The sequence below is a fragment of the Pongo abelii genome, chromosome 5 (assembly GCF_028885655.2).
Source record: "Pongo abelii isolate AG06213 chromosome 5, NHGRI_mPonAbe1-v2.0_pri, whole genome shotgun sequence".
Taxonomy (NCBI): Eukaryota; Metazoa; Chordata; class Mammalia; order Primates; family Hominidae; genus Pongo; species Pongo abelii.
In genome coordinates, this window is record NC_071990.2 from 139,860,243 (window position 1) to 139,879,420 (window position 19,178).

The 19,178-nt window shown below is 41.2% G+C and overlaps 1 protein-coding gene across 3 annotated transcripts in view; it reads left to right on the forward strand.

Moving 5' to 3' along the window:
* Nucleotides 1-17,948, forward strand: part of ARFGEF3 (ARFGEF family member 3) — a 186,369-nt gene extending 168,421 nt beyond the window's left edge. For all 3 annotated transcript variants that reach the window (XM_024248774.3, XM_024248772.3, XM_054558214.2), the window contains 2 exons: nucleotides 7,355-8,573; nucleotides 9,672-17,948. In XM_024248774.3, the coding sequence (XP_024104542.2) occupies nucleotides 7,355-8,573; nucleotides 9,672-9,863 (1,411 nt within the window). In that variant the 3' untranslated portion in view covers nucleotides 9,864-17,948. The remainder of the gene's footprint in view (nucleotides 1-7,354; nucleotides 8,574-9,671) is intronic.
* The last annotated feature ends 1,230 nt before the right edge of the window (nucleotides 17,949-19,178 follow it).

Consider the following 19,178-nt stretch of genomic DNA (forward strand, 5'->3'; position numbering starts at 1 on the left):
GCACTTCGGCTGTGGGTAATGAAAAGGGTTGGGATGAGTCAGGGAGAGCTAGAGCGGGGGCAGTCTCTAAAGCTGTCTTCAAGGAATGGAAAGAGGAGTGGGGAAAGGATTTAGGATCTATGGCGTCAGCTAGGTTTCCTTTTGTGAGTTTATGTAATGGTTTTGTTAGGATGGCAAAACCAGGTATCCAAAGTTGAAAGTATCCAACCATGCCTAGGAAGGAAAGGAGTTGTTGTTTTGTAGAAGGTGTTGGGGTTTGAGAGATCAGTTGGACAGGATTGGCAGGGAGAGCACGTGTGTTTTTATGAGAATTATGCCAAGATAGGTAATGGATGAGGAAGAAATTTGGGCTTGACTGAAGTAATGGGGGCTGTCCATGAAGCCTTGCGGCAGTACAGCCCAGGTAATTTGCTGAGCCTGATGGGTTTCAGGGTCAGTCCAAGTGAAAGCAAAGAGAGGCTGGGATGAAGGGTGCAAAGGAATAGCAAAGAAAGCATGTTTGAGATCCAGAACAGAATAATGGGTTGTGGAGGGAGGTATTGAGAATAGGAGAATATATGGGTTTGGCACCATGGGGAGGACAGGCAAAACAAGTTGGTTGATAAGGTGGAGATACTGAACTAACCTGTAAGGCTTGTCTAGTTTTTGGACAGGTAAAATGGGGGAATTGTAAGGAGAGTTTATAGGCTTTAAAAGGCCATGCTGTAACAGGCAAGTGATAACAGGCTTTAATCCTTTTAAAGCGTGCTGTGGGATGCAATATTGGCATTGAGCGGGATAAGGGTGATTAGGTTTTAATGAGATGGTAAGGGGTGCATGATCGGTCGCCAAGGAGGGAATAGAGGTATCTTATACTTGTGGGCTAAGGTGGAGAGATACAAGGGGAGGATGTGAAGGAGGCTTTGAACTGGGGGAAAAAGCAGCAATGTGGTGTGCCTGTAGCCCAGGAATAGTCAGGGAAGCAGATAATTTAATTAAAGTGTCTCGGCCTGATAAGGGAACTGGGCAGGTGGGGATAACTAAAAAGGAGTGCTTAAAAGAGTATTGTCTAAGTTGGCACCAGAGTTGGGGAGTTTTAAGAGGTTTAGAAGCCTGGCTGTCAATACCCACAACAGTTATGGAGGCAAGGGAAACAGGCCCTTGAAAAGAAGGTAATGTGGAGTGGGTAGCCTCCGTATTGACTAAGAAGGGGACGGACTTACCCTCCACTGTGAGAGTTACCTGAAGCTCGGTGTCCATGATGGTCTAGGGGGCTTCCGAGGCGATCGGGCAGCGTCAAATCTTCAGCCGCTAAGCCGAGCAGATCTGGGAAGGAGTCAGTCAGAGGAGCCTTGGGCTAGAGTTCCAGGGGCTCTGGGAGTGGCTGCCAGGTGAGTTGAAAAGTCCGATTTTCAGTGGGGTCCCACACAGATGGGATACAGCTTAGGAGGAATCCTGGATTGTGGGCATTTCTTGGCCTAGTGGCCAGATTTCCGGCACTTGTAGCAACCTCCTGGGGGAGGAGGTTCTGGCAGCTGCGGTTCAGGCATTTGGAGTTCTTGTGTGCTGGAGATGTGGCTGGGGTTTGTCTCACAGTGGAGGCAAGAAATTGCAACTCAGAAATATGTTGCTACTTGGCTGCCTCTACTCTATTATTGTACACCTTGAAGGTGAGGTTAATTAAGTCCTGTTGTGGGGCTTGAGGGCCGGAATTTAATTTTAGAGCTTTATTTAATGTCGGGAGCAGATGGGTAATAAAATAAAATGTATATTGAGAATAAGACGGCCTTTTGACCTTTTAGGGTCGAGGGTCTAGGGCTGTAAAGCGTCTCAGGGTTGCTGCCAAACAAGCCATGAACTGGGCTGGGTTTTTCATATTTGATGAAAGAGCCTAAACAAACACTAACTGATTTGGGAGAGGTCGGATAAAGAAAAAGGAGCATTAACCTTGACTATGCCTTTAGCTTCAGCCACCTTTTTAAGAGGAAATTGCTGGGCAGGTGGGGGAGGGCTAGTCGCAGAAGGAAACTGTAAGCCCAACCGGGTGTGAGGAGGGGAGGTGATAAAAGCATTATAGGATTGCGGAGTAGAGGCTGAGGAAGAATTGGGACCTGGCTTGGCCTGGTGAGGAGTGGCCTGGGGAGGAGGGGAGAGGTCAGATGGGTCTGTAGAAAAGGAAGATTAGAAAGACTCAGCGACACTTGGGGTTGGGACTGAGAGAACAGGCGGGAGGGAAAGAAGGACAATTTGGGATGAGTCGCATTGGGAACAGAGAGTAGGGAGGGAACAATGTGTAAAAGAATGCCTGGACGTCAGGCATCTCAGACTGTTTGCCTATTTTACAACAAGAATTATTTAGATCTTGTAGGATGGAAAAATTGAAAGTGCCGTTTTCTGGCTATTTGGAACCACTGTCGAGTTTATATTGGGGTCAAGCGGCATTGCAGAAGAAAATAAGGCATTTAGGTTTTAGGTCAGGTGTGAGTTGAAGAGGTTTTAGGTTTTTAAGAACACAGGCTAAGGGAGAAGAAGGAGGAATGGAGGGTGGAAGGTTGCCCATAGTGAAGGAGGCAAGCCCAGAGAAAAGAGTAGAGACACAGAGGGAAGGGGTTTGGGGGTTCTTACTCTCCAGAAAAGTGGGAAAGGGGTCAGGGTGTGGAAATAAGGGGTTGGGGCACAGAGATAAGAGGTCAGGGCATGGAAATAAGGGATCAGGGGGTTCTTGCCCCCTAGAAAAGTGGTACTTGCTGCTAAGGGTGAAGGAGAAGGGGTTGGGGGGTTCTTGCACCCCAGAAAAGCAGAGAAGGAGAGACACGGAGAGAAGGAGTTGGGGGGTTCTTGCCCCCCAGAAAAGTGGTACTTGCCACTAAGGGTGAAGAACCAAGGCAGGTGTCCCCGCATGGTCAGACACCTCTGAAACGTGGGTGAATAATTAGAGAGGCGTCCCTGCAATGATTAAACACCAAGGGAAGGCTGCCTTCCCAAGTCCGTGACCAGCACCGGAGTTTTGGGTCCACGGATAAAATGTGTCTCCTTTGTCTCTACCAGAAAATGAAAGGAATTGAAATTAAGAGAAGGGAGAGATTGAAGGGTGGCACCAAGATTGAAAGGAGAAAGTGGTTGAGGGATAGTGAGAGAGGTTGGAGAAGAGAGTAAGAAGAGGCCGCTTACCCGATTTAAAACTGGTGAGATGTTCCTTGGACTGGTGGGTCTGAGGACCCGAGGTCGTAGGTAGATCTTTTTCATGGAGCAAAGAGCAGGAGGACAGGGGATTGATCTCCCAAGGGAGGTCCCCCGATCCGAGTCATGGCACCAAATTTCATGCGTGTCCGTGTGAAGAGACCAGCAAACAGGCTTTGTGTGAGCAACAAGGCTGTTTATTTCACCTGGGTACAGGCGGGCTGAGTCAGAAAAGAGAGTCAGCGAAGGGAGATAGGGGTGGGGCCGTTTTATAGGATTTGGGTAGGTAAAGGAAAAAGGGGGGTTGTTCTCTGGCAGGCAGGAGTGGGGGTCACAAGGTGCTCAGTAGGCGAGCTTTTGAGCCAGGATGAGCCAGGAGAAGGAATTTCACAAGACAATGTCATCAGTTAAGGCAGGAACAGGCCATTTTCACTTCTTTTGTGGTGGAATGTCATCAGTTAAGGCAGGAACCGGCCATCTGGATGTGTACGTGCGGGTCACAGGGGACATGATGGCTTAGCTTGGGCTCAGAGGCCTGACAGTGGTACCTTCGGGAAGAAATTCGGTCATGAGGGTGGAGCCCTCATGAATGGGAATCATGCCCTTAAGAGACAGCTCCCTTGCCCTCTTTCTGCCATGTGAGGATACATGGAGAAGATGGTCATCTGTATTCTGGAAGAGGGCCTTCACCAGGTCTGATCTCAGACATCCAACCTCTAGAACTACAGGAATCCAATTTCTGTTGTTTGTAAGCCACCCAGTCTATGGTATTTGTTAACAGCAGCCCAAACAAAGATAATTGGTATCGTTTCATAACCTTTGGGTGATTTGTCCAAAGTTAGCTGGGCCAGGCGGGTGGCTCATGCCTGTAATCCCAGCTACTCAGGAGGCTGAGGCAGGAGAATCGCTTGAACCCAGGAGGCAGAGGTTGCAGTGAGCTGAGATCACGCCACTGCACTCCAGCCTGGATGGCAGAGCAAGACTTCATCTCAAAAAACCAATAAACAAAAAGGTTGCCAGGTTAGCAGGTCAGTTTGATTAATATAACAATCATTTGGGTGAAATTTCTAGGTAATAATTTTTTGGGTCAATTATTGGTACATACCAAAAAAATGTGGAATGTTCAAAAGTTATGAAGCATGAATAAAAAATAAATGTGAACCTGTCACCCAACTTCAGGAATAGAACTCTACCAATTCTAGCCCATTTCCCTCAACCACCAGTCACTAATTTTTAAGCGTTGGTCATTTTTAATCTATTTTATATACCAAAGATTGTGCAATCCTTTGTCATCTTTAAGCACTGATTTACTTCAGAATTTCAGTTCTTTTCTTCCTTTTTTCCTATTTCTAATTCACATTCAGCCAATTATTCTTGCTGAAATATTTTTGATGTAAAAGTAGGAAAAAGGAATAATAGTCTGCATTCAAATTATAAATAAAACATGGAATAGCCTAATGTCCTTATGTTATTGGTTTTAAAAGGTTACAGTTTAAAAATATAGCAGCATGGCTCATAAATTTACTTAGCACTTTTAATAGGCAATTAAATTAATAAGCATATTAAATTCTTTCACCAATCCCACTGCCCACTGAGCCAAAGACATTCCTTAACATTCTTTATGAGCTCTCAGCCAACATTTGTATGCTTTGCATTCTAAGATTTGACTGTTATTTGCAGGGGCAATTCTTAGTTTAGCATAGGATGTAGTGGAAGATGAGTTAGACCTGTGGAAAATTATATGCTAGCCAGGTGCATCCTTTAGATGTAATCCTAAAACCAGATTACAGCATTTAAATAGAGAAACCTGGGTTGGTTTGTTTTAATAGCCTTGACATTGATAGCCCCAAGCTTTACTCAGTCCACATAGTCTTAATTAGCACTTTAAGATATATATTAGCATGTTTTAAGTCAACCACTTGTTATGAAATTAACTCTCAATTATCCAGTCTGGAGGCTGGCTTTCCTTTGCCCTTAAGCAGCAGGAGGATGGCAGACTTCTTAAAGGTGCGCTGAGAAAAAGCTTGAAACCCTTGGGTATGCTGAATTAGAAAGTTATTTGTTGGTTTGTTTGAGACCTGTGTCTCCTGTCAGCGTAGATGATTAAGAATTGCATATCTATAAAATTGTTTCACTTCTCTTTCTGAAACTTTGATCTTTTCAGTATTATTTCCCTCCCGTTCTGTTTTCTTGTCACTGCATCCTTTAACCCAAACCTAAGGTAGAGGGAATTTGCTGTCCTTTTTTACATGCATAGTTAACAGCTTTATCTCTCAGAGCATCCAAAAAATGATCTCGGTGGATGAAGATATTCCACAATCCAGACATGGCTTTGCATTGGCCTGACTTTAGGTGTTGGCTGGAAAATGGCTTTCCATTTCTCAGGGAAGGTAATAAAAAACAGCGTTGTGAGCGAAGGGTTTCATGCCTTCACCAGACTGATTAAACTCACCCCTCTGGTGGTGCTTCCTGCCAAGGATCCAGGATCCTAGGGGAGTGGGGTTCAAACGTCAGAGCCATTTCTCAGGGGGAGCATTTCCTTCAGGCAGCCTGCACCCAGAGCCAGCCTGCTTTCTTTCTTCCACTTGGAGACTTACTGAATGCTACTCTCACCATTTTCCTGGTTACTGGAGACAAGAAGATGAATAAGGTAGTATCCTGTCCCTTGAGGATGTTATAGCTCTCGGGGGACAGACTTGTTTGATCAGTAAAAAATTTTCCTTTTTAGTACACATCCTGTGGTAGCTTTTGGACCAAGTTGTTATAAGCTTTTGGAGTCCTCTTTTTCAGAAGAGTGTGTATCCAGGTTTACTGGTAGCTTAAGTAGGAGCTGGGGCTGGGGAAATGGAGAGTTGTTGTTTAATGGGTACAAAGTTCCTGTTAAAAATTATGAGAAAGTTTTAGCAATAGATAGCAGTGACACAACATTATGAATATACTTAATATCACTGAATTGTGTACATCAAAAAGTTAAAGTAGTAACTTTTATGTATATTTTACCACAAAAAAAGTTAAAGCGATTTATTTTAAAATGTTACTGTTTTTGAATGACAGTCCTTTGTTACTCATTTCATCTTGAGAGTAATGTGTTTTCCCTCAGTGAGGACTACACAAAGGGCAAAGTTAACATTGAGATTTATGCAGGATTTGTCATTTTCTGTTAGAAAAGCACTTTTCCTACTTACACAAATTTTTACATTCAAAGTCATAGACATAAAGCAAAATGTTATTAACATAATGGCTAGAACTTTGAAATTAATAACGGTTGTCATAATTTTATAATTATCCAGTTTGGGGCATTAATTGGCCATATAATGACCTCAACTATTTTCATAAAATTCTAAGAGCAGTGAAAAGAAATGAAACTGTAAACCAAAACCACATTGAACCACACTGGCAAATTAAAAAGTTTGGCAAACATAGTACAGGTTGAGCATCGCTAACCCCAACTTTTTGAGCGCCAACAGGACACCACAAATGGAAAATTCCACATCTGACCTCATGTGATGGGTCATAGGAAAACCCAAAATATATTCTGTGTCCCCAAGGGCAAAAAGACCTCCCAGCCCCCTTCAATTGTGATATCTTTTGATGTCACAGTTGACTTTCTGATATCTGTGATATCTTGATAACTGTTAATTTGGCATCATAACATATTCTATAGCTTCGGGAATTTTTTTTTTTTTGAGACGGAGTCTTGCTCTGTTGCCCAGGCTGGAGTGCAGTGGCGCAATCTCGGCTCACTGCAAGCTCCACCTCCCGGGTTCATGCCATTCTCCTGCCTCAGCCTCCCTGGTAGCTGGGACTACAAGTGCCTGCTACCACGCCCGGCTAATTTTTTTTATTTTTAGTAGGGACGGGGTTTCACCATGTTAGCCAGGATGGTCTTGATCTCCTGACCTCATGATCTGCCCGCCTCGGCCTTCCAAAGTGCTGGCATTACAGGCTTGAGCCACCGCGCTTGGCCCAGCTTCGGGAATTTTTTAAAGTGTCAAGAATTCCACTAGTTGTGATTAAAATGGTTATCACATAATACCCAAAAAGTATGCCTTCTTTCACGGAAGACATTTGGGTAGAGGTAGTTTAGTTTGTAAATTTGCATATATCATTCTGAAATGGGTAACGTCTATATTGCTTTGAAATACCTGATATAGGGCAGAAAACCATTAATCGATCCCTCTCTTTTCACTTGAAGCGTGTCTTTCAGGGAAATTGTGGTGAGCCTGCTGTCTCATCAGGTGTTACTCCAGAACTTATATGACATCTTGTTAGAAGAGTTTGTCAAAGGCCCCTCTCCTGGAGAGGAAAAGACGATCCAAGTGCCAGAAGCCAAGCTGGCTGGCTTCCTCAGATACATCTCCATGCAGAACTTGGCAGTCATATTCGACCTGCTGCTGGACTCTTATAGGACTGCCAGGGAGTTTGACACCAGCCCCGGGCTGAAGTGCCTGCTGAAGAAAGTGTCTGGCATCGGGGGCGCCGCCAACCTCTACCGCCAGTCTGCGATGAGCTTTAACATTTATTTCCATGCCCTGGTGTGTGCTGTTCTCACCACTCAAGAAACCATCACGGCCGAGCAAGTGAAGAAGGTCCTTTTTGAGGACGACGAGAGAAGCACAGATTCTTCCCAGCAGTGTTCATCTGAGGATGAAGACATCTTTGAGGAAACGGCCCAGGTCAGCCCCCCGAGAGGCAAGGAGAAGAGACAGTGGCGGGCACGGATGCCCTTGCTCAGCGTCCAGCCTGTCAGCAACGCAGACTGGGTGTGGCTGGTCAAGAGGCTGCACAAGCTGTGCATGGAACTGTGCAACAACTATATCCAGATGCACTTGGACCTGGAGAACTGTTTGGAGGAGCCTCCCATCTTCAAGGGCGACCCGTTCTTCGTCCTGCCCTCCTTCCAGTCCGAGTCATCCACCCCATCCACCGGGGGCTTCTCTGGGAAAGAAACCCCTTCTGAGGACGACAGAAGCCAGTCCCGGGAGCACACGGGCGAGTCCCTGAGCCTGAAGGCCGGTGGTGGGGACCTGCTGCTGCCCCCCAGCCCCAAAGTGGAGAAGAAGGATCCCAGCCGGAAGAAGGAGTGGTGGGAGAATGCAGGAAACAAAATCTACACCATGGCGGCCGACAAGACCATTTCAAAGTTGATGACCGAATACAAAAAGAGGAAACAGCAGCACAACCTGTCCGCGTTCCCCAAAGAGGTCAAAGTCGAGAAGAAAGGAGAGCCACTGGGTCCTAGGGGCCAGGACTCCCCGCTGCTTCAGCGTCCCCAGCACTTGATGGACCAAGGGCAAATGCGGCATTCCTTCAGCGCAGGCCCCGAGCTGCTGCGCCAGGACAAGAGGCCCCGCTCAGGCTCCACCGGGAGCTCCCTTAGTGTCTCGGTGAGAGACGCAGAAGCACAGATCCAGGTACGTCCCTGCGGCCAGAGCAGGTGGGTGGGAGGCTGGGTTTCCAGTACTGGATGGGCCCCCCTTGCAGAGCGGGCATACACAGGCTAAGATTTATAGAAACAGGTAGGGGATATGAACCGATTTCCCTCCAAAGTCAGAGGACTGCCTGAACCTAAGTGCAGGATCTCCCAGTATCAGTATGTCATTATGAAGCTGGAATTTTACTCTCAGGTAATTTCAGGAACTATTTTTCTCCATAGTAATGTATATTATTGAGAATTAGGAACTTACCTGTATAAATAAGGTGAGGCTAAAGCTTATAAAATGTAAGCTTTTTCAAGCTTTTTCAGTCTGGACAACAGGGCAAAACCCATCTCTACAAAAAAAAAAAAAAAAAATAGCTGGGAGAGGTGGCACATGCCTGTAATCCTAGCTACTTGGGAGGCTGAGCAAGGAGGATTGCATGATCCCAGGAGGCAGAGGTTGCAGTGAGCTGAGATGGTGCCATTGCACTCCAGCTTGGACGACATAGAGAGACCCTGTCTTTAAAAACAAGTAAGCTTTGACTAGCATTGAGTTCTTAGTGTGTCATTCGAAAATGGCCCTGAAGAAATTCTGTAGTTATGAAGCATTATATAAAATAAAAAAGCAAAGTAAGTATTGTGTGGTTATGCCAATGAATTTTTTTCAAATTGTTTTCATCTCAAGTTTTTCTAGTCCATCCTGTGCACATAAAGAGGCTTTGAGTGTAATTCGATGGGTGCATCAGAAAATGAGTTTGAGATGAAAGGCCTGTGGAGAGCTCATTGTGAGAAGGAAAGGGAGGTTTTTTGTTGTTGTTGTTGTATTTTTTAAATCTAAGGAATAAGAGTTTAGTAGTTTGTGACAGCTGAAAATAAGGCAAGTCTCTGCCCATCTTTATGTATGTGAAGTTACGACGTAGGCATAATAAATTAATATGCCTACAATTTATTATAGGCATATTAAATGAGTGAAAACTAATTTATTGCAACTAAAGCCTGGAAAAAACCATTTCCACATTGGCAGGGCCACTCTCAAGTGTTCAAATAAAACCAGGGGGGAAAGCCACTAATTTTCTTAAATCTTTTCTCTTAGGCATGGACCAACATGGTGCTAACAGTTCTCAATCAGATTCAGATTCTCCCAGACCAGACCTTCACGGCCCTCCAGCCCGCAGTGTTCCCGTGCATCAGTCAGCTGACCTGTCACGTGACCGACATCAGAGTTCGCCAGGCTGTGAGGGAGTGGCTGGGCAGGGTGGGCCGTGTCTATGACATCATTGTGTAGCCGACTCCTGTTCTACTCGCCCACCAAATAACAGTAGTGAGGGTTAGAGTCTGCCTGCCAATCCAACTGTTGCATTTTCCCCACTGCTAGCCCCACTTAAACTACTGTCTCAGAGAACAACGTTTCCTAATGTAAAAAGCCTTTCCAACCACTGATCAGCATTGGGGCCATACTAAGGTTTGTATCTAGATGACACAAACGATATTCTGATTTTGCACATTATTACAGAAGAATCTATAATCCTTGATATGTTTCTAACTCTTGAAGTATATTTCCCAGTGCTTTTGCTTACAGTGTTGTCCCCAAATGGGTCATTTTCAAGGATTACTCATTTGAAAACACTATATTGATCCATTTGATCCATCATTTTAAAAATAAATACAATTCCTAAGGCAATATCTGCTGGTAAGTCAAGCTAATATGTAAACACTCAGACATCTAGTACCAGGGATTATTAATTGGAGGAAGATTTATGGTTATGGTTCTGGCTGGGAAGAAGAGAACTATAAAAACATATTCTTGGGTGTCATAATCAAGAAAGAGGTGACTTCTGTTGTAAAATAATCCAGAACACTTCAAAATTATTCCTAAATCATTAAGATTTTCAGGTATTCACCAGTTTCCCCGTATAAGGTACTGTTGTACCTTTATTTCTGTATTTCTGAAAGAAGAAAGTTCTTTCCTAGAAGGGTTTGAAGTCTGTGGCTTATCAGCCTGTGACACAGAGTACCCAGTGAAAGTGGCTGATACATAGATTAGATTGTCAAGAGACATGGCTGTTCTTGTGGTGTTTGTTTCCGTCCCCAAGGCAAACAAGGAAAGGAAAGAAAAAAAGGTGCCTTAGTCCTTTGTTGCACTTCCATTTCTATGCCCCACAATTATCTGAACATAAGGTATAGCATTTGGTTTTTAAGAAAACAAAACATTAAAACGCAACTCATTTTATATCAACACGCTTGGAGGAAAGGGACTCAGGGAAGGGAGCAGGGAGTGTGCGGTGGGGATGGATTATGATGAAATCATTTTCAATCTTAAAATATAACACAACAGTCTTGCAAAATTATAGTGTCAGTTACACAAGCTCTAGTCTCAAAATTAAAGTAATGGAGAAAGACACTGAAATTTAGAAAATTTTGTCTATTTAAAATATTTCTCCTACCTACCAAGTAAAGTTACCCTATGTTTGATGTCTTTTCATTCAGACCAATATTGCAGGTGGATATTTCTAAGTATTACTAGAAAATACGTTTGAAAGCTTTATCTTATTATTTACAGTATTTTTATATTTATTTCTTACATTATCCTAATGATTGAAAACTCCTCAATCAAGCTTACTTACTACACATTCTACAGAGCAGAGTTATTTAAGGCATACACTATAATCTCTCAGCCCCATTCATAATGAATAAGTCACCCTTTAAATATAAGACATAAATTCTACAGTATTGAAATAAGGATTTAAAGGGGTATTTGTAAACTTTGCCCTCCTTGAGAAATATGGAACTAACTTAGAGGTTAAGAGGAAGGCAGTGTTCTGACTTCTTTAGGTGATCTGAGAAAAAGACCCTTATCATTCAGTGTGCCATCTAGCGATCACCGCAGAATCCATTTTTTTTCCCAGTTCCACAAAACACTCTGTTTGCCTTCAGTTTTTACTCACTAGACAATAATTCAAGTTTAGAAACAGTTAATCGGCTATTTGATCTTAAAAGGCAATGAATTGTTGGGATATCAATGAACTATATTGTATACTTTTGAATTTTTACATTTTATAAATGGAATTGAAAGTTGGATAACTGCTTTTTTTTTAATTTTCCAACAGAAGTACCACCACAGTTGCTTTGTTTCTTTTTATAGCTTATCTGAGGTTCAGTTCTTCTTTGTGAACCTGTGAGTACTCCACAGTTTACTGGGGGAAAAGGCTTCAGTAAAGCAGTAGCTAGAATTACAGTATTTATACATAGCAACTTTTCATATAGTAGAAAAATTCAAAGGAAGCTGTCTCAATTTGAGAATACCAGCTGGGCACGGTGGCTCATGCCTGTAATCCCAGCACTTTGGGAAGCCAAGGTGGGTGGATAACCTGCGGTCCGGAGTTTGAGACCAGCCTGGACAACATGGTGAAACCTCGTCTCTACTAAAAATACAAAAATTAGCCAGGTGTGGTAATATGCACCTGTAATCCCAGCTTACTTAGGAAGCTGAGACAGGAGAATCGCTCGAACCCAGGAGGCGGATGTTGCAGTGAGCCAAGATTGCACCATTGCACTCCAGACTGGGTGACAAGAGTGAAACTCCATCTAAAAAAAAAAAAAAAAAAAAATGTAAGTGAATACTGTGTCCCAAAGTATGTTAGTTGTTTGGAAATCAGCATTCTCCCCAGTGCTCTATTATGGGATCCAAAATTCTTGAACATAAGTTTACCCTGTACTGTGTCCGAACACTGTTCTAGTTCTAGCCTGATTATGGGTCCCAAGAATAAAAGGATGAGAAGGTGTACAGAGCTCTTGACCTACAATTTTTTAAGAGTGTTTTGGTACCTTCCCATTGTCTTCTCTGTAACTCAATCCTAACATACTCTGCACTCAAGTTACTGGACATCCACACTGACATCAGATTTCAACCAGAACCATCACTGAGTGACAGCAGTACTTCTCAGAGGTATTTGCAGCTTGATGCAAAGTAGTCTCTAATGAGTAGGCCTTCAGGTGATTCTTCCCAGCAGGTGGAGAAGAAAGGGAGGAGATGAAGAACACTGAGAGGGGAGTGGCACCTTCCCAGGCTGCCCAGCTCGGTCTCTTGCCCTGTTCCTGTGACTCAGCTGCCCACTCCCCCAACTTTGTTTCACTCCCTCCCAGTCTCTGAAAGTGTCAGGTGTTTCTCTCCTCACAGTCTCTTGCAGCAACAGTAAGACAAAATTCAAGGCAGCCTTTTAAAGTTATTAGCATGTATTTACAGACCTAAGCAGAATGAGAGTTTATACATTGATTTAGTTGCCTGTATTTATAGCCAAAAGTATATTACTTTAAAGTTGAGATCATTCTCTTCTTTTCCTAAATTTTGGTAAAGTGTGCTTCATGAAACAAACATCTGGAAAACTCCAAATATAAGAGACCCTGGACTGATGATGGCCCATCCAAGTATATGGAGGGACAGAGTTTTCTCTGTCATTAATGAGGACATCAGTTTTCACAATTGAACCTCATGCACTGTCCATAGCATCTCACCTAGCTCTTGTATCTCCTGATCTGCTTTTAAAAATAGTTACGCTGCCTTTTTACACCATCTTCTCTCTCTCCCCTTATGGTAATTTTCCAGCCTTCCCCATAGATATAAAACTAGAACACCTTTATGATTTGGGGTCTATTTAATGACTGACCAGTAAGAACCCAGGCAGATGCTAACATACTTAACAGCTCGCATTAATATACTTTAAATCAGGCGTGGTGGCTCATTCCTGTAATCTCAGCACTTTGGGAGGCTAAGGCGGGTGGATCTCTTGAGGTTAGGAGTTCAAGACCAACCTGGCCAACGTGGTGAAACCCCGTCTCTATTAAAAATACAAAATTAGCCGGGCATGGTGGCAGCTGCCTGTAATCCCAGCTACTCGGGAGGCTGAGGCAGGAGAATTGTTTGAACTTGGGAGGTGGGGATTGCAGTCAGCCAAGATTGTACTCCAGCATGGGTGACAAAGTGAGACTTTGTCTCAAGTAAATAAAAATAAAATTTTTAAATCAAACATGACAAAAATGTTAATATAATTCAAAAGTACCTTGAAATTGAAACATATTTGTACAATGATCATTAGGCTTTTTGTCCTTGATGTTTTAAAATAAGACTTATACAGAGTTAGTTGAGTCAAGTAGCCTTCGCTGTGAGAAGGTAATGCAGTTATATAATAGATACCCTTGACTTTGCCAGATTCATCACAATACTGCTTATACAGGAAAGTTTTCTAAGAAAGGAAAATCCATTCGTATCAGTCCCATCAAGCTAAACAGAATGAAGACCTTTGATAGTAATAGCAAGCAGTTACAAATAGCAGGGAGGAGGCGAGTGGTGAATGTCACTGTGATTGCAAACTCTTACCTGTATTATCACGCGTAGTCCTCATAACAACCTTGTGAGACAAGTATTGTGTTCCTCATTTTTTCAGAGGAGAACACAGACCCAGAAAGGTTGAGAAATTTGCCCAAGATAACAAGTAAAAGGCAAAGTTGGTTGCAAAAGAGGAGTTTCTGAATTCAAGGGCCATACTCTCTCTGACAACATGCTCTAAGTCCATAGAGTAAGCACTGTAGTATGAAAAAATGTTTCAAGGAATGAGGCCATGAAAATGAGACTATTTGACATCTCAGATCTGTCTGGGATGTTATGGAGGTTTTAAAAAAAAAAGTTGAAAAAAGAAAATGAATCATGTTTATACATAAAAAAATCACATGTAACACATTTCAAGTGTTTGAACATAAAACCAAAATCTAAACTTTAATCTTCAAGCAGACATTCAGTATTACTTTAGAAAACTCACTGAATTAGGTGGAAATGATGGAATAATACTATTCATGGCCAGCTATTAACACAGAAGAACATGGCAGCATGTGTCTGGAACAGCATGCACAATTTGTAAACCTTTTTCAAATATCATTTAATCAACTCAGAATAAAGTGCCCTGTAGCCAACAGTGCCTCTTTACTTGCTTCTCTGGGAAATACATGGTACTAAATTAGTAGCACAAAGTTTGGGAATATGCAAAATAATGGATAACCATTTTACAAAATGTACATTCTCTGAAGAGGAAGCAGCTGGTTGGACAGGATTTCTTGAAGAGCCAGGTGCTAAGGGCATCAGGTCGACATCCATAGTAACCATGTGCCATAACATCTACACATTTCCACTTGTTTTACAGACAAGGAAACAGGCAGAAGGAAAATCCAGAGTCTTGCAGTAAGCAGATGACAAAACTTCAGTATGCTTGGGCACCACTTAGGTGACCCCAGGGAGATTTAGTGTGGCCTTAGGAAAGCAAAAGAGCACTTTTTATTGAAAATATGAGCTTGTCACTGGGAAAGATTTGTAAAATTGATCAAGAACTTGATTTATAATTATGCCTCAAAAAAAAATGTTCTCATTTAGTAGTGGAGCAATCTAGAAAACATACCTTTTTTTGTTTGGAAGATCCTCTTTCTCTGGCTGTATTGTAGTGTTTGCTATTTGTTGTGGAAATAACTAATAACTTAAGATTTTGGAACAGAACACCCTTTAGATTTCCAAAACACAATTCTTATTTCAGGGAAGACAGACCAAAAATATCTCCTGAGATCATCGGTTTCTTTATAAATTGTGGTACCACTCCATCGTTGAAGAGAAACCACTACCACACCACTAGCACCATACAGAACCTTTTCTCTGTATCTTTGTACAATACTACAAAGGGGTACCAGGGAGGAGAGGGTGGCTGACCACTTTAGTGACAAAACGGCACTCCACTGCTGGTGAATCCCATCTAATTATGGTCCTTCCACCCTTTTCAACCACCAAGAACTGTTTGTACTGTTAATTCCTATCCTGAAGGTTTAACCAGTGGTTGTCTAGTATCTTTTGTCTTTAGAACAGTGGTTCTCAAACTTTAGTACACATCAGCATCACCTGGAGGGCCTTTTTTTAAAATAAGACACAGATTGCTGGGCTCATGGTCAGAGTTCCCAGTTAAGTAAATCAGGAAATTTGCATTTCTAACAAGTTTATAGGCGAGGCCAATACTGCTGTTTTGGGAACTATGCTTTGAGAACCACTGCCTTGAAAAAATTTCCAACTACTACCTTTAAGATTAGCCTGACTTATCAAACGCTAGAGAAAAACTGAATCTACCCTTGGGCAGATGACTTGGGATTGGATTCTATACAGCAGTCTTGCTCAATCTTCCCAGTTTCCAGTTTTATTATACCAACAATTGGTTTTTACAAGCTAGAAGACAATGAATGTATAAGTTCTATGGAACAGTGAGATAAATCTAAGCTTCTTGTCTTTGTATTTAGAAACATTGATTCTATGGATGATCATTTGTATCATGTTGACCCTTTGCCTTGTACTGAAGGTGATTTTAAATTTAAGTATGTAGTGTTTGAATTTCTTCCATCCTTATGGTTTTAATGAGATGTTTCCATGTCAGCTCCTTTACAGCCTTGGCTCCTGGCTTACAGATTTTTGAACAGTTGTGTGCTTGCCAGTTGTTTTACATCTTTCATTGGCCACCAAAATATTAGCCGTTTGAGATGAGATGAGACTACTTATTGTACCTTCATCTTTCATTTAACTGTCTGGCGTAAATTAACATTTTAATTTCATATATATCTGTTAAGAGTCTACCCAAAGGCTTCACGGAAATTTGCAAAATGAACCAATTCCCTTTTAAGCAGTAGGTGTGTCTGTTTTGACTTTTCAGTAAATGTGTTTGTGCACTTATCAACATGGTGGAGATCATATTCATTATTTCATCTTCCAAATAATGGGAAAAATATAAAAGTGAATCAGTGTGCTTTGGGAATTCAGTGAAATCATGTTAACTCATATAGAGGGGGCCTTAGTTTATCTCGTTTATTTAATTAATTAGCTTTGGAAATTCTTTTACCATTAAAAAAAATTAAGGACCATACAGAGAATGATTTAAGAAAAAAAATTCACTTAAAAATCACCTATTTATAAACTGTATTAATTACACATAATGCTTATTGATTCAATGAGGTTTCTCTAAAGACTTCTGCTTAATAAATATGCTGACTTCATTTAAATTAATTTAGACTATTGTAGGAATGGAAGGAAATGATTATATTTACTAGAATTAGTGAGATCAGAAAGCATATGAGAATGTTAATGATATCAAGGAGACAATCTACAGAGTTTTTGCCTCTGTGGATGGAAATAATTGAAGAGTTTTTTTTTTTTTACTTTAGTTTCCCATAATTTTTGGGAATTATATGTGCATTTAGTTCTTTTAGTAACACTGATTTTAAAATTAAATTCCAAAAGTCAATCTCTAAGAGTAATTTATTTTTGTTTTACCAACCAGTGCCAAAAAGGAGAGGAGGGAATCCAAAAGCCAATCTTTTGAACCAATATGTAAAAGATTATGTTTTCTCTTAAAGTTAGGGAGGCTCAGGCCCTGACACTGCCAGCCCCAGTGAGCATCCCTGGCTACCTCGGGATTATGTGCAAGCTGCTTTGTCCTACATTTCTTTCATCTGGTTCTTATTGGGAGTGCTTCTCTCTAATAAAAATTGATTTCCCACAAAATAGGCAAAGCTGAACAAAGATGAATGCTTTTGATAAGTTGAGTTTCACTTCAGTTGAAACAGTGTGATAGAATATCCAGGTGTGGCATGATGGGGCAGGAGGAGGTGCCTAGAGGGAAAGGTTATTTTTGTTTCTTAGTTTGTGGTGTGGGGATGGGACAGATAAGAATAAGATGTTTATTGCCCTAATCATGCTAAGAGACTATTACTCAAGATGCTTTTCCCGCTTTTCTAAGAGGAATAAACTTAGACAAATTACATTATAAACAGTTCCCCTAGTACTATCTCCCACTCTAGATAAAGCCAGTGGGTGGTATGGGTCCTTTTATTCCTTATAGTATTATGCCAAAGAATCAACTTATTTTCATTGAAGATTATAAATAAATGAAGCTTGGTATAGCCATAATGATTTGAGTCAGTATACCATTTTACCTATAAAATGCAAAGTTCATCCTTGCAACCCCATTCACCAGGAGCCTTGAAGCATTTTGTTTACTCCAAAGGCCTTGTCAAGGAAGCATAATTTTTTGTTTTGCCTTCTTAGTCAGTTTGGTCATATTTACTTAAAAAAAGAAACTGAAAATCACATTCCTTTATACGTTGATATAACTGATTTTATAGAATCTGTCTGTTCTTTGTTTAACAGGTCTCTGTAAGCAAGCTTGCAAGTGTATTTTGTGTACATTTTATCTGAGGTGGAAATGAAAATTCTAAAGAGAAAATATTTTAAAAGATATTGTATTTATGTTGCTTGTGTTGTAGAATAAAGATTCAAATGCATTAAAAATCTGGTACATGAAACAGTTGTCTTTACTGAATAAATATATATAAATATCCTGTGTTTACAGAACTCTGTCAAAAGAATTAGGCCCCTTTTCATGGCATTTCATAAGTCTGAATGTAAAGGCCCATTTTAAATCCTGTAACATGGAGATAGTCATTATTGACAATTTGGTATATGCCTAAAAAACAAATTTGTAGAAATAATATATCATTTCCTTTTTTTAAAAAAGGGCTTATTCTATGATATTATCTTTTACTCATAAGAACTTATATCAAATTCCTACCATCAGTAGATATTGATGTAGATCATTCATTTAAAAAATTAAAGTATTACCTTTTGTTCATAAACAACCAAAAATCCCTCAATTAATAAGAATATTAGTATTTAAAAGTAATATTAAAAAATACAGCCACTTTTAACTTCCTGATCTTACTAGATTATTGTTTTATATACACATATATCAAAATATCACACTATACCCCATAAATATGTACAATTAATGTAATTAATGATGTCAATTAAAAACAAAATTTTTTGCATGGTGGCTCACACCTGTAATCCAAGCACTTTGGGAGGCTGAGGCAGGCGGATCACAAGGTCAGGAGATCGAGACCATCCTGGCTAACGTAGTGAAACTCCATCTCTACTAAAAAAAAAACAAAAAATTAGCCGGGCATGGTGGCAGGTACCTGTAGTCCCAGCTACTCGGGAGGCTGAGGCAGGAGAATGGCATGAACCCAGGAGGCAGAGCTTGCAGTGAGCCAAGATCGTGCCACTGCACTCCAGCCTGGGTGACAGAGCAAGACTCCATCAAAAAAAAAAAATTAAAACGTTTTAAAAAAAAGACTGTAAGTCTATAATATATCAGCCTAGGTATCACCCTGCCCAAATCATAGAAAACTGTCGTTTAGCCAAGCGTGGGGTAAAAGACATTCAAAATGCTATGGCAATTGAATTTTTGCTTATGAGCTTAAGTCATGATTCTATCACGCATACACACTAGTAGTCTCAGTTACACCACCAAGACTCAATCACTTCCATCATAAAGATGAAATAAAACTAAGATAGGCATCAACATACTTTGCATAAGAACATCACAAATATAGGGACCAACTGTGTTTATGGATGGAGACAGCTGAGAGTGAAGCCTCAGCTAAAAAAGCAGAGTTCACATCCCATGCTTTGTCCCTTCCTGGGAGTGGGAAACCTGGACAACACTTGACTACTTAGAGCTCAAGTGTC